This window comes from Eucalyptus grandis, chromosome 5 (genome assembly GCF_016545825.1).
Source record: "Eucalyptus grandis isolate ANBG69807.140 chromosome 5, ASM1654582v1, whole genome shotgun sequence".
NCBI lineage: Eukaryota > Viridiplantae > Streptophyta > Magnoliopsida > Myrtales > Myrtaceae > Eucalyptus > Eucalyptus grandis.
The window spans coordinates 14,306,411-14,320,101 of NC_052616.1; the positions used below are offsets into that span (position 1 = coordinate 14,306,411).

General features: G+C 37.8%; 2 protein-coding genes across 3 annotated transcripts; both read right to left on the reverse strand.

Moving 5' to 3' along the window:
* Window positions 1-1,422: 1,422 nt before the first annotated feature.
* Window positions 1,423-3,717, reverse strand: LOC104444318 (2-methylene-furan-3-one reductase). The gene is made up of 3 exons (XM_010057972.3): window positions 3,384-3,717; window positions 2,446-2,932; window positions 1,423-2,040 (listed from the first exon to the last, which is right to left on the reverse strand). The coding sequence occupies exons 1-3, from the start codon at window positions 3,555-3,557 to the stop codon at window positions 1,688-1,690; spliced, it is 1,014 nt and encodes a 337-aa protein (XP_010056274.1). The 5' UTR covers window positions 3,558-3,717; the 3' UTR covers window positions 1,423-1,687.
* A 5,412-nt stretch (window positions 3,718-9,129) lies between these two features.
* Window positions 9,130-13,431, reverse strand: LOC104444320. 2 transcript variants are annotated; one of them, XM_018872866.2, is made up of 9 exons: window positions 13,289-13,431; window positions 12,603-12,902; window positions 12,215-12,327; window positions 11,881-11,959; window positions 11,605-11,633; window positions 11,287-11,380; window positions 10,342-10,431; window positions 10,072-10,258; window positions 9,130-9,700 (listed from the first exon to the last, which is right to left on the reverse strand). In XM_018872866.2, the coding sequence occupies exons 2-9, from the start codon at window positions 12,747-12,749 to the stop codon at window positions 9,282-9,284; spliced, it is 1,158 nt and encodes a 385-aa protein (XP_018728411.2). In that variant the 5' UTR covers window positions 12,750-12,902; window positions 13,289-13,431; the 3' UTR covers window positions 9,130-9,281. The 2 variants fall into 2 exon arrangements, with proteins under 2 accessions (XP_018728411.2, XP_039168049.1); XM_039312115.1 differs by having other exon boundaries at window positions 12,993-13,431.
* Window positions 13,432-13,691: the final 260 nt, after the last annotated feature.

The following is a 13,691-nucleotide window of genomic DNA, read 5'->3' on the forward strand; positions in this document are numbered from 1 at the left end:
TCCTAGGGACATGTCAGCTTTCTAGCCTCTCACAGGCTAATATTTATGTTAAACTTTCCCTACATGTGATTACCGAAGTTGGTCTTTGGTTTGTGCTCGACATTCCTTAGATCGGCCATGTAAATCTCACTGTGGTCCAGCGTGAGGAGCCGGAATGTTGGAGATCTCCTCGCGTCTCCAGTTAGGTAGTCGTAGAGCTGGTTGAAGTAGATGAGTTGACTGAAACTTTCCCGTGAACAGGCGGATACTTAGAACTTCGGAGGGACTTGCCGGTGAAGGTTTTCAGTAGGAGGAGAGAAAAGGCAACGGCGAGGGTGATGGGAACGAGTGCGCAGAGTAGTGTGCCGCATACATGATGTTGATGTCCTTTTTATTTTATTTTTAATTTTGAAGAAGAAGAAGAAGAAGATGGAAGGTAATGTCGTTGAAGATCAAGTAGATGATATCCTTGCGTTAATCATAGCTCAAGATTCTTGACTTTTCCATTCTTTTGCTTAGCACTTAAGCATCTGAGTTCTTGACTTCCGCCACAACAAACCAATAAAACCAGAAACAACGCACAGATTCCTACGCATGGTCTCTGCTTAACACCTAAGGTTTTGACATTATGGACAGAACCCTTGCTTCCTATAGGCTTAAGCACGAGCTTTGACATTAGTCTTTCACGTTGGCCATTCTCATGCTACTAAAGGTCAACTTTATAGAATTAAAAATGTCTACTTCCCTCAAAATAACCAGATCCGTATAAATACATCTTCTTCAGCGAAAAGATTAGGTATGCTGTCCCTTTTTCGATCCTAACAACAGTGCATTGATGGAGGCCATTGTCAATGTCAAGCGTAAACATAAGGTATGTTGTCCATTTTTCAATCCTAACAACATCGCATAGAAGGAGGCCATTGTCAATGTCAAGCGTAAATATGACCCCCTGTAAAAATTAACATCATGTTGTTTTACTATGAATTGTCCATTGTCTAGCTTTTCAAGCAATAGACAACAAAACTCCGTGCTTACGCACAGGCAGACCAGCAATATGTGTATGGTGTGAAACCGGGGACAAGGACTTGACATATTTCAGTTGAAAGTTTGCTAATCCTCCCATGTTTCGGTCAGTCGGGAAGAATACGGCTCAGAGTTTCATTTCAATAGCAACACGCATTGAATTCTGATGTTTTTGCAATTGATGCACTACATGGTCCTTTTTTCACCAACCTCTATTTTAGAAAGCTTACAATGAAGTTAATTGTTGCAGAGATAGCTTTGTGCTTCAGTTTAGTAGCACAGAGGGTCATTATACTTGTATTGTGCTTTGGTTGTTACTCATTTCCTCAGCACGTCGAACTAGAATAACTGGAAAAGGGTCAAGATGCTCCACAAAGGAAATTTAAAATCTATATTTTGGGGGTTGAAATCAAAAGTCGATGATCCAATATCAAACTGCCTCATAGCAATATCCTAGCAACTTTGCGTTAATCAAAAGCCAACAACCCTGAACAACTGGTGCGATGGTTCATGAGACAATAAATTACAACTCAAAGCAGCACATCCATATCAGAGAAGAATTTTCATCTCATAATCTGATTACCGACATATATGCTTCTAGATTGCAAATAAAAATGAGCTTTTCCAAAGCCTGTGATATTGCAATACCAAAGCTATCAATACCAGAAAACAGGATGCAAGGTACTCAGCAGACAGATGTCCCTAGAGCAACCCTTTCGGGCATTTGGTTGCTTCCAAGCTCCCGTGACACGAACCGTGGAGCATTCTCTGTGGGGAATGGAGAAATGACAACTTTTCCTCGAGCTCTTCCTGTTTCCAAGTATCGAAAAGCTTCAATGACATCTGTAAATGCATAAGGTCCAGTGGGATCGATGATGGCCTTGAGCTTTCCATTCTCTAAATAAGGCCTAATCATTTCCAGGTTTTCTCCAGAAACAGTCAAGCTTGAATAGACTGCCCTTGGGTGTGACGGAGGCCAGGTTATGTCAATAATTGGAGCTTCATCCTTGGCAACTACAAAGGAGTTCTTGCAGTCCCCTGAAGAAGTCAAGAGAAAACGTTGAAATAGCATCTAGAAGCAACAGTGTCATTTTAGTAACTGATCTTCCAGTGGTCAAAGTAATCTCTAGAACCCACACAACCTCTTTCTTATCCATTCAAAAAACTACATGGGATTTCCATTTGGCCCACCGTCATTGGAGACATAAGTTGATTGCACAGACATAAGACATGAGTTGTCTAAGGTTCTTGGAATTTTCAAGTCTCCTCAACTAACGGTGCTCATACAAAAGAAGTACTCCACCACCAGTGAACGTGATAAATTTCAGATGACATGAAATATTCAAAAACTGGAACTGTCATTTAGTATGAAGAGATTGCCTGAGCAGTATGAAGTACTAAGGTAGAACTAGCAAATGAGAATTGGTTGTTCACGGAACTCACCGATGGTATCATAAAGAAAGTCAAATTTCTCCTTGATTTCTTCATATTTGGTATTTGTGTAGTCGATAACTTTGTCGGCACCCAGTTTCTTGACAAACTCCACCTTTGCCGAGCTACATGTTGCCACAACATAGGAAGCATTGTAAAAGTTCTTGGCCAGCTGAACAGCTAAAGTCCCAACACCACCTGCACCTCCAACGATGAAAACTGTCTGTCCCTCTTTGAAATCTGCTGTTACAAACCCTTCCATTGCAGTCTGAACAGCTAATGGCAAACTTGCGGCTTCCTCAAATGACAGGTTCTGGGGTTTCATTGCTACCAAGGTCTCCTCGACCGCAATAAATTCTGCCAGTGTCCCAAGTTGCTTCAGCTTTCCAGGAGCATTGAAGTCCTGAATATTCCCATAAACTGCATCACCTAAATCAAACTTGGTGACACCAGTGCCTTTCGCCACCACCACACCCGCCATGTCACAGCCTGGAACCACCTGCATCCCATATCAAGCAATGAATCTAGATTCACAACACTGCTTGTTCTAGGGTACTGATCTGTTCAGGACTTTTGTCGAGTGTGAATATTCATCACTAGTTTTACTAGAAAAATCAACCTAAAGGCGAACTCGTTAACAAGCGCTGCCTGATTTACAATAACTAATATAGAAGTGTCCAAACAATATGCTGTTTTCATTCCACAAGCAAATTTCCGACTCTCTGGTAAACTAATAAATTCAAAATTAGTCACAATCAACCTACATGCACATAAAACTAGCCAGCTTAACAGGAATGCCGCCAACAAAGTACTAGAGCAAAGTGTGGCCAGAGCCAGCAAGAAAGGAAAACAATAGCGCATCAGTAAGTATGAGAGAGAACCACATAAAAATAATATCTCTTTGCTTTACTCCCTTTCTCTCTCACAACATGATCAATCATCTTACTCACAGGAAAGTCTGAAGGAAAGATGGGACGCTGGCGTCTTTTAAAATCGATAGGATTCAAAGCAGCAGCTCGAACTTGGACAATTATTTGATTATGTTGGGGAGTAGGAAAAGGGAAGTCCCCCAGCTTGAGAACTTCCTTACTTCCATACTCTTCGTAAAACCAAGCTTTCTGCATATTTGCTCTCCTAAAAATAAAACATCTCCTTGCTATATATAGAGGAATCTATACAACTATATGAGATTATCCTAAAAATATTGTGATCTGATTGAAGAGAGTATGTGGTATTAATGGTGTGAGATGATATTGGATAGTGGATAGTAGATAAGATGATGAAGGCAGCCTCGATGAGAATTCACTATTATCATGACAATGTTATCTTGTTAGAGATATTACCAGTAATGGGGCCAAAATCTATTTTCTTCTTAATTGAAAGAGACATTGCCAGTTGGGGAATATATTTATTGCAGGAGATAGCTACATGAAGAGAGCTCTCAATAAAATATCTTAGGGTGCGCATAACAAAATTTCTTGAACAGAAATTGATTTCTGGCTAGAAACTGAGAAATTAAAAATTTTAGCTTCTGATTTCTTCTTCAAATCTATTTCTGGAATAGAAATCTGTTTCAGAAATATAAAAATTAAACTGCGTTACCAAACAGATTTATGTTCCAAATCTATTCCGGGGAACAGAAAAATAGACAAATGGAAAAGTAAAAATTGTATCATGCGCGCCCTTAATAATTGACTAGACACTTTAACCATAGAAAAGCAACAGCAGCCGAGCACTTGATTGCATGGTTCGAACTTGTAATTAGAAAGACATGGACTTCATAAAATATATTGTCAAAGAAAGTTTCTACTGGAGTCTAATCAAAAAATGGCCAAACATTATCTTCGTTTTAACTGGGTAAAGATGTAAGCTCTCCTTGTCAGATAAATCCATAGCCTAAAAGTAATCCACAGACTAAAACCAAGTCTTTCCGTGAAAATGAAAGTGGAATAACATGCCCAGCAACTACTACATCACAGTAACCCAATTCAGCTGTTTTAATATATACAGAATCTGGTTTGGCTCACTTCAGATGGTTCTAATCAGTGACCACTGCTGATCACTGCCTACCATCTTTCTAAAATCACCTTATGCACAATGGAATAACCTCAGGGAGAATATGCTGAAATTCCTCTCACTTCCACTGATTATTCGATCCTCATAATTCCGCTCTTCTGGCTTGAAGTTTTGCTTGATCAATCAGGCCAAAAGCATACTCCAAGAGTGGTTTATCCATGATCCAACAATCTAACCAAAATCTCGCCAGCTTGCCATTCCCTGCCACCCACTTCAGCGCTTCATTCACCTCCTTCCAGCTGTTCACTACTTCCTTCCAAACATACGAAGCTTCCTGAGTAGGTTTCACCCGTAGCCTTGAAGTTTTGGAACTCCTAATCAAATTGGGTTCACTTCTTACAGTCGATTAACGTGTGACGTGGTGCTATGATGAACGATGAGAGAACTGGCTTCGTGGACAAGGAGAAGAAAAGCTAGCCAGTGTCGTTGCAACTTGCGTGTCTTCATCTGTTTAATGGAGGCACAAGTAAAATTAAAAGACAAGTCTCTTTCACATCCCATGCAATAACCTATCATTGTCTATCAATATTTAAGGTCATGTAATAACACTGCAGGAGAAGGCTGGTATTCAAGAGAATACGAACCATAAATAACACCTTTCCCGGTGGCCACTCGTTGTATTGTCCATTTCATGAAGAGAACCTATGATATGATGTGCACCAACCAGTCCTCCCAGCATCAAAACTCAAGAACTGTTTTGAGTAAAGCTGTGAATGCATCCAATATCATGTCGAACCTGGAACGGTGATACACTTGAACAAGAGCAATTGCCCAGGTCCCGAGTAACCACATAAAGCGGGCCATCCATGCAAATGTATCAAGCAACCAAATTATAGACTCGTTCCTCAGTAAATCCTCGACCAGAAAAGATAAAAATCCGCCTAAAGCTGTGTGAACTTACGAACAGAAAACAAAGTTCTCGAGATATAGCCATACCGACAATCTATGACAATAATCTTGTCCACCATCAAATAGAAATAATCCTAATCTGCAAATAGTCTGCCAATCCATCTAATGAAAGACAAGCTTCCGTTTCGAACTAATTCATGCCCTTTGATGACGGAGCACATCACCGCTTCTTCCGCCTAAAGCTAGGACCACAGGAGCTCGACCACTCAAGCCATATCCAACACGAGCTATATGGGGCCACGTTACTATCAAACCGGCATATCATTCATAGCAAACGTTCCAATTTCGCCGAAACACAGAGCTTCCCCGTCATCCTCCTTCACAAATTCCTTGTTTGGGGATCACTTCAGCTTCCAAGGGAAAAGACCCACCACTAAAGATGAGACTCTCCTGGCAAGACACGCCTTGTGCCGTATGAAACAACGAAAGGCGCGAAGAACCCACTACTTAAATGCGAGAAAATGAAAGGAGGTTTTTAAGGTCTTCAGTTTTGTACAGGGCAGAAGTTTGTAAGGTGACACGAGCCGGTGACTCTTTTTAAGGGTAGGTAATTCATACCTTAACGCTAATATTAAGGTATGTAATTGCATATAAGAGCTTGTAACTTTTTAATTGGTTGGAAAATCTAACGACTATATGTTCATAAATTATTGTAGATTTTGTTAGCTTCGAGACATTCAAATCAAAGTTGATGAGTGACTCAAATAAAAATAAGTAAAGTTACGAGTTTTTGGTCACTAAATTGGAGAAAAGTTGGAATTATCGCTCACATTAAGATCAATTATTTCATATGAGAGTCAATAAGAATTCAAGGGGTTGTTAACTTTAATAAATAAAATTTCCATAAATTATTAGACGGTCGGCAACTTCAAAACAATCAAATTACTATATTAAGTGAACCAAATGAGAGTGGAGAAAGCTAAAATGAGTTGGCCTTTTAATATTATAAAAGTTGGTAAGTCATTTAAACGAAGGTTAGTTAAAATATATATAAAAGTTCATGACTTTATAACAAGTTGGTAACTTTAATAAATAAATCTTGATAAATTGTTAAAATGGTTTTTAGCTTTGAAACAATCAAATTAACATTGCTAGGTGACTAAAAGATGAATTGGCAAAGTTAATTTTGGTTGGTAACTAATTGGATATAAGTTGGTAAACCATAAATTAAAGTCACTGATTCCATATGAAAGTTAGTAACTCTCTAACTGATTGGTACTAACCAAAAAAAAAAAAACTTGTTGGTAACGTTAAGAAATAATTGTTGGAAAATTGTTGAATAAATTAATGCTATTAAGTTACTCAAATACAAGCGAGTAAAGTTAAAACTAGTTGCTTACTAAATCGAAAAAAAGTTGGTAAATCATTCAAAAGATCAACAATTTCATATAAGCGTTAGTGGGAATAATTGTCCAAAAAGTTTGAACTTTATTGTAAGGCAATCAATTTAATCCTAAATTTTTCAACTAGCTACTTTAGTCATAAATCTTTTGATGATTTGTCAATTTAGTCCTTTCAACCAATTTTGGCTAAAAATCGATAATATTGACAATGGCTTTCCTACTTGACATGACTTGCGGTGATCTTAAAATTTTTTATAATTTTCAAAAAATAAATTATGAACTTTTAAATTAATTTCTTCTTTTTTTTTCTTGTTCTTCTTGCCCAAAGGGCCGATAGGGTTGCCTAGGCCTCAGGCTATGGCTGGCGACAAAAAAAAGAAAAGCAAATAAAAAAAAAAAAATAGTCTATAAATAAATTCAGATTTTTAAGAACAAAACTTGCAAAAATTGTCAATGCCGATTGTAGGACGTAGGACAACCGACATTAATTTCCATCCAAAGTTTGCTAGAATGACTAAATTGGTCAAATTAAAAGGTTTTAGATTAAATCAATTGTTGTACAATAGGTTTACAACTTTTTTGGATAATTTTTCTGAGTTTATAACTTTAAACAAGATGGGTACTTTAACAAATAAATGTGCACAAGTTATGGGAATTGTAGGTAAATTCAAAACAATCAAATTAGCAACGTACGTGTGTCAAATAAGAGCGGATATTGCTAAAACTAGTTGGTAATTAAGTTGGATAAAACTCTTTGTAGATGTTGTAAATTATTCTATTGATGGAACTTTCGAATGATCATATTAAATGTTTCTAATGTAACCCATATAAGAGTGATTACAGTTAAAACTATTTGATAACTAAATAGAAAAAATTAGTAAATCAATTAATTACGGTTGGAAATTTCGTATAAAAGTAGGTAAAAGCTTAAAAGGTTGGTTATTTTAGTAGTTAAATTGATAATAATTGAAACCGTTCGCAACTTCAAAAAATCATCGCATTGCTAGATTACGCAAATAAGAGTGGTCACAACTACAATTAATCACTAGATTACGCAAATAAGAGGAAATGGTCAAAACCTACAATTAATCAGTTAATAAAAGTTGATGAATGACTCAATTAATCAGTTAATAAAAGTTGATGAATGACTCAAACTAAGGTTGGTAATTTCATATACCAGTTGGTAACTCTTTAATAGGTTGGTAAATTAAACAAATAAATTTTCGTAACTTATTGAAACAGTTGGTGACTTTGAAATAAACAAATTAATATTGCTAAATAAATAAGAGTCGATAAAGCTCAAACAAGTTGGTAACTGAATCGGCAAAATGTTGGTAAATTACTCAAATTAAATTTTTTATTATGAATAAAAGTTGGTAAATTTTTAACAGATTTGTAAGTTAACAATAAATGCTGGTAACTTAAATTATAGAAACGGTTGGTAACTTCGAAATAAATAAATTAACTTTGCTTGATGACTTAAATAAGAGTAGGTAAAACTAAAACTAGTTGACACTGAAATCACATTAAATGTTTGAAATCACTCAAATTAAGGTTCGGAATTGTGTATAATAATTACTTGGCAATCCAACAAACAAGATGCTGGTAAATTATTCAAACATTTATTGACTCTGAAACAATCAAATTCATGTTGTCAAATGACTCAAATGAGAGAGGGTATAGTTAATATTTATTGATAAGTAAATTGAATAAAAATCGTTAAATATCAAATTAAAGTTGGTGACTTTAATATAGGACTTTTCAACATGCTGGAAGCTTTGATAAACAAATGTTGGTAACTTGTTGGAACGGTTTGCAAGGTGACTCAAATAAAATTGGGTTAAGTTCAAACTTGTCGGTAACTCAATTGGATAAAAATTGCTAAGTCTTTCAAATTAAGATTACAAATTTCATACATTAGTGAATAGTTTTAACACATCAACAAATTGTTAAGTTCAAACTTGTCGGTAACTCAATTGGATAAAAATTGTTAAGTCTTTCAAATTAAGATTACAAATTTCATACATTAGTGAATAGTTTTAACACATCAACAAGTTATTAAAATTAATGTTAACAAATTTTGGGATTGTTGGTAATATTTTGAAAAAAAAAAAAAACTCAATTTTGAGTAAAATTTTCACACGTGTTAGTTGGGGATTTTTTACGACCCTATAATTAATTTAAAAAAAATTTGTCATATTTTTTATGCATTAATCCTTTCAAATTTACCGACATTGCCAGAGATTTATCAGCACGAAAAACATTTCCGATTTTATTTGTACGGAACAGCGGAATCTTCCTAAGTTGTCAAAAGTTTCCATCGACGTCTCTCTAAGGAAGCTTAAAGGCGAAGTTCCAAGGATGAAGCTGAAATAAACCTGAGCCTTTGGCATTTCGAGTTATGCCAGCAAATCCATCAGATGCCGGTCTACTGAAAAGAATTGTATTAAATGAACAAATAATGACAAAAAGTGAGTAAGACAGATGAGAAAAGATGTAAGAACGAACCAACAACACCTACTAATCATCATCTAGAAGTGATTCCCGAAGGTTTCCGCCTGCATGCAAATTGAAGAATGGATTTTCGACGTTGCTGCTTTTCACATTAGTTTTGTTTGAATTGCAATCCACATTACTCGATGAAGATGGTTTCTTTATTGAAACAAAGGCCACCTTTTTGGTTCTAGACTTCATGTTGGAAGGGTCCGAACTTGGTGACGGATCATTAAGAAGCCCGCCATCCACAGAGACCTCGTTCTCAGGGGTTTGTGCAGTTGTTGCATTTTGCTCCTCCTCACTCGAGACATTTCCCTGTTTCTCATGGCCACTAGGCACGGAGGCATTGGGAATAGATCCAGTCACCTCCTCTTCAACCTGAAGCAGAGCTTGCTCGACAGCTTTACCCATCTCTGCCTTCTGTGGGACTGAGTCGCGTTCATCTGCAAAAGAAGCAAAGGATATCAGAACATAGAGAAACAGAACTAGAGAACAGTATGGCAAGATGAGAGAACTTTTTCAATGAGCGATAATTGAGCAAATTAAGGTTGCAAGTCACAGATTGCAGGTCGAATCACCCTGCAGAACAAAAGCAAAAGAGCACAATATCTAAACATGGCAAAATAGGTCCACAAGCATAGTCATTCACTCAAAATTACAGATCGTCATGCAATAAGCTAGAGAAGCTAAGACACAGAGGGTGGAACTCCTTTTGGTGGCAGAAAAAGGGAGAGAAGCAAGAAGGAAGATGACCATAACGGGTGTAGTGAGAATGCTCATCAATCACATGAGGAAACACCATAAGTATCTTAACCTTCAAGAGAACAGTCGATGCTTTTGTAGTGTATTGCAGGTGCCCCTAGTGAAGTATTTTCTCTGTCACCAGCCGAATTGCTTCCGTCATTCTTGTATGTGCTTTCTAGCAATATGAATTTATCAGTTTGCCATATGCACTCTAGCATTATATAATCTCGATGTGTTGGATAGAACTCCCTAAAAACCTGCATCAATTAAATGGATTTTCATATCATAAGTGAAGCATTGAAGATTAATTTTACTCTTCAGAGAAAAGTTCCAGACTCACCTCAACTCCTTCATGCGTTAATTTTACAGACTGCTTTTTCTGTGAGATAGAAGAAACAATGTTGAACACTGAAACAACGTCCAGTAATATCTGCAAGTTACAAAAGCAACAATCAATTCAATGTGACAATCTCTATTACCTTCTGTCATGGCCTCTAAAGTACCTAAACTTTGTATGAAAAACATAAAGAGAATGACCGACAGCTAAAAGAAGCAAAATATGAATAGATCTCTTGTTTTTGCCTTCAGCAAATACAAAAGCTCTATTAACAATTCTGACTTCATTTAATGGTATAATGACAAGTGAAGCATAGAATTTGGTAAAATGCATGATATATCATAAACTGATATTTTTTCTTGATATGTAAGCAATAATTTTTCTAGTTAATAAGAGCTAAGAAAGGATGAATTTCTTAAGCAGTAACACAAGATAGGAAGTTTGTTCCAATCTAAATAACATGGCATCAAGATATCACCAAAAGATGAATCAGGCATAACATCCGAAAGATAGCAAAGAAAGGAGCATAGAAATAGTGTAGGAATTTCCTGTCTCCTTTTACTAAAGCTGAAAACCCAGGTCCATCATTTCTGTTTAGGTTTTGAATAAGCACCCAAAACTCTGGCTTCTGTTTCACTTGGAATGGCAACATTTGCAATGGTCGAAGTCACAAAGTCTGGACTTGGTTAAATATGGTAGAGATGGTGTTCTTCCAGTCTGACCATATGGTCCATAACCTTATCTACGGTGGAGTTAAATCTTTTGGCTGAACTATTTTAGTCAATGCTCCAACAAAGTTTGCAGTTAGAACAACACATATCTATCAGTTGTCATCGCCACATCAGCAAAGATGTAGGCAGGCTACATAAATTACCATATTGTTCTCAAAAGCCAAAGGCAAAACTGGACAGAACTACCTCAACAATAGAATAAGGAAGAAATACATACTTGCTGAACCAGTACTCTGAGACGCGCTAGCAATGACAAGATTGTCATAGAAAATCCCATGAAAAATGATCGAGCAAGTAAGATCGATATCTCGCTATTAAAAAGTCAAGGGTACAAATATTAATTTTGATAATTTAGAAGCATAAGCAAGGACATAAATTCAATAAGTGTCCATCTAGAGTGATTGAAAATGATTTGGTCACTGCAAACTTTAAAAGAAAAAAACTAGACATTTCTCCATAAAATGAATATACTTTTCAGCTTTTGCAAATTTAAGATGTAAATGAATTTGTGTATCTTGCCAACAAAGAAGGATACCATGCTGCCTTCAACATTGGTTGAACCATCTGCACAGAAACATGGTACATTGAAGATATCCAATTATATAGAGAGGAAAACAAGCAATTGGGAACAAGTAACGTTGAATATTTGAGGTAGAAGGAGAGTTTAATATTTAGCTTAATTTCAGGTTTGCTCAAAATTCATGTTTGATAATAGCATTGAGCTTGATCGATCACAAATGGGTGGAGCATCTTGTTGAGTCAGGTCAGAAAGATGGAAGGGGATCAAAGGAAGAGAATGAACGGACAATACCTGTGACAGTAGTCGTGCGACGCCATGAAGTTGTTCAATAAAATTAGGCTTCCCAACATCACACTTCCTCCACTTTAGACTACAGTACAGAATTATGGAGACAGTATAAGTATCAGATTAAACTATCCAATTATGGTTCAACTCAAAAGCAATGCATGTAGCAAGCTGCTGAAAATTGCTAAAAGATCATATGCAAGAAACATAGGAACATGGCAGCAATTTATACTAGTGATACCAGATTAACTCCTGAGGCACACACGCAGAGGTAATGGTAGATCAAGATTAAAAGCAAAAAATTCCCATGCCCACAACATTATGAGAAAGCATAATGTACCTTTCTAAAAGATGAACTTTCTGTTTGGGCTTCTTTCCAGTTATTACTTGAAAGCAAGAACTTAATAATTCCTCCAGCTTAGCTGACCGCAAAAGCCTCAGATCCCTTCTTACCTGAAACAAGCATACTCATTATTCAAAATTACACGATAGTTGATCTTTGGCTAGTCACAAGATTTTAGGCACTGGTTTAAAACTTTTAAAAACAAAACCACCAGTAAGCACTTAAGATCCACGGATCCTTCATCGGCTATTCATCTAAACTTCAATCTTTCCCTCTCATTCCTTCAAATAAGACGTTTTTCAGATTCCAATGCCTTTTTGACTAATTTTAAAAAGCTCAAAAGTAGGTCATGACACCAGTCAAAGGGTGGGCGAAAAAAAGGAACCTTCAAAAGATACTGGAAATAGGAGCAACGCCTATGCTGGTTCTTGTTTTTGTACACCATCCTTTCAAGAATGGCACATTCCGCATGGAGCTGGACCAAGGAAGACTTCAATCTCTCCTCAAGCGTTTCAACCTCCGAACCCATCATGTCCCGTGGATGATCCTCACTTCAGTATGGTGTCACGGAGATGCGAGCAAGCTTCCCGAGATACGCCGACACGGGAACCTGCTAACTTAAGTGTCACAATTACTCGAAAACTGTACGCCGCAGTTCACTCAGGAATTGAAGCAAACACAGAGTCTGCACACAACGCGAAAGAACGGTCACGCTCGCAGCTCGAAAAGAAACCGGTATTTCCGGTGTCTTAGCTCAAGCTTCAAGCAAATATACACATAGCCAAAAGCGACATCTCAGGGCTATCCTCGTTTCAACAAATTTTGGTATTTCAACTCCCATAGTGACAAGCGGCGGCACAGAGTCAGCTTCTTTTCCGAAACTATCTCATGAAATTCTTGCGGCACTGTCCTACAGAAACCCTTTCGCGTGCCCTTCTCGTCTGAAACAGACTTGACCACGTTTTGGGTTGATCAAAGATGACGCGAAGACGGGCAGGGAGCGAACAACCCACGAACGAACGGAGAGATCGCAGAAGCACGTACACGACGCATAGCATCAGCCGAACTTACAGCGGGGGCGCAGAGGCGCCGGAGACGGAGGAGCCGGATTGCCGCCGGCGATGAGGCTGCCGCCGCCGCGGCGCGAAGCGCCGGAGAAGAGGGAGGAGCGAAGAGCGACGCGAGCCAGCGGCGAGCAGACGGTCTGACGGCGCGTGACGGTGCGAGCGACTAGACCCGACTCGGTAGTGGTGATGAAGCGCGCTGCCCAGGCCCGCTCAGGTTCAAGCATCCAGGCCCGTTTTGGTGCCCAGGCCCGCCCGGAAGATGGAAAAGGTGGGCCGGGCCTGCCCAACCGCTCAAATTATTTGCTCTTCTTGGCCTAAAACAGTCTATATTAATAAGTATAGATCCATGTTGAAGGCCGAAAAGAAAACTCAAAAAAAAAAAAAAAAAAAAAAACGAACAGATACAT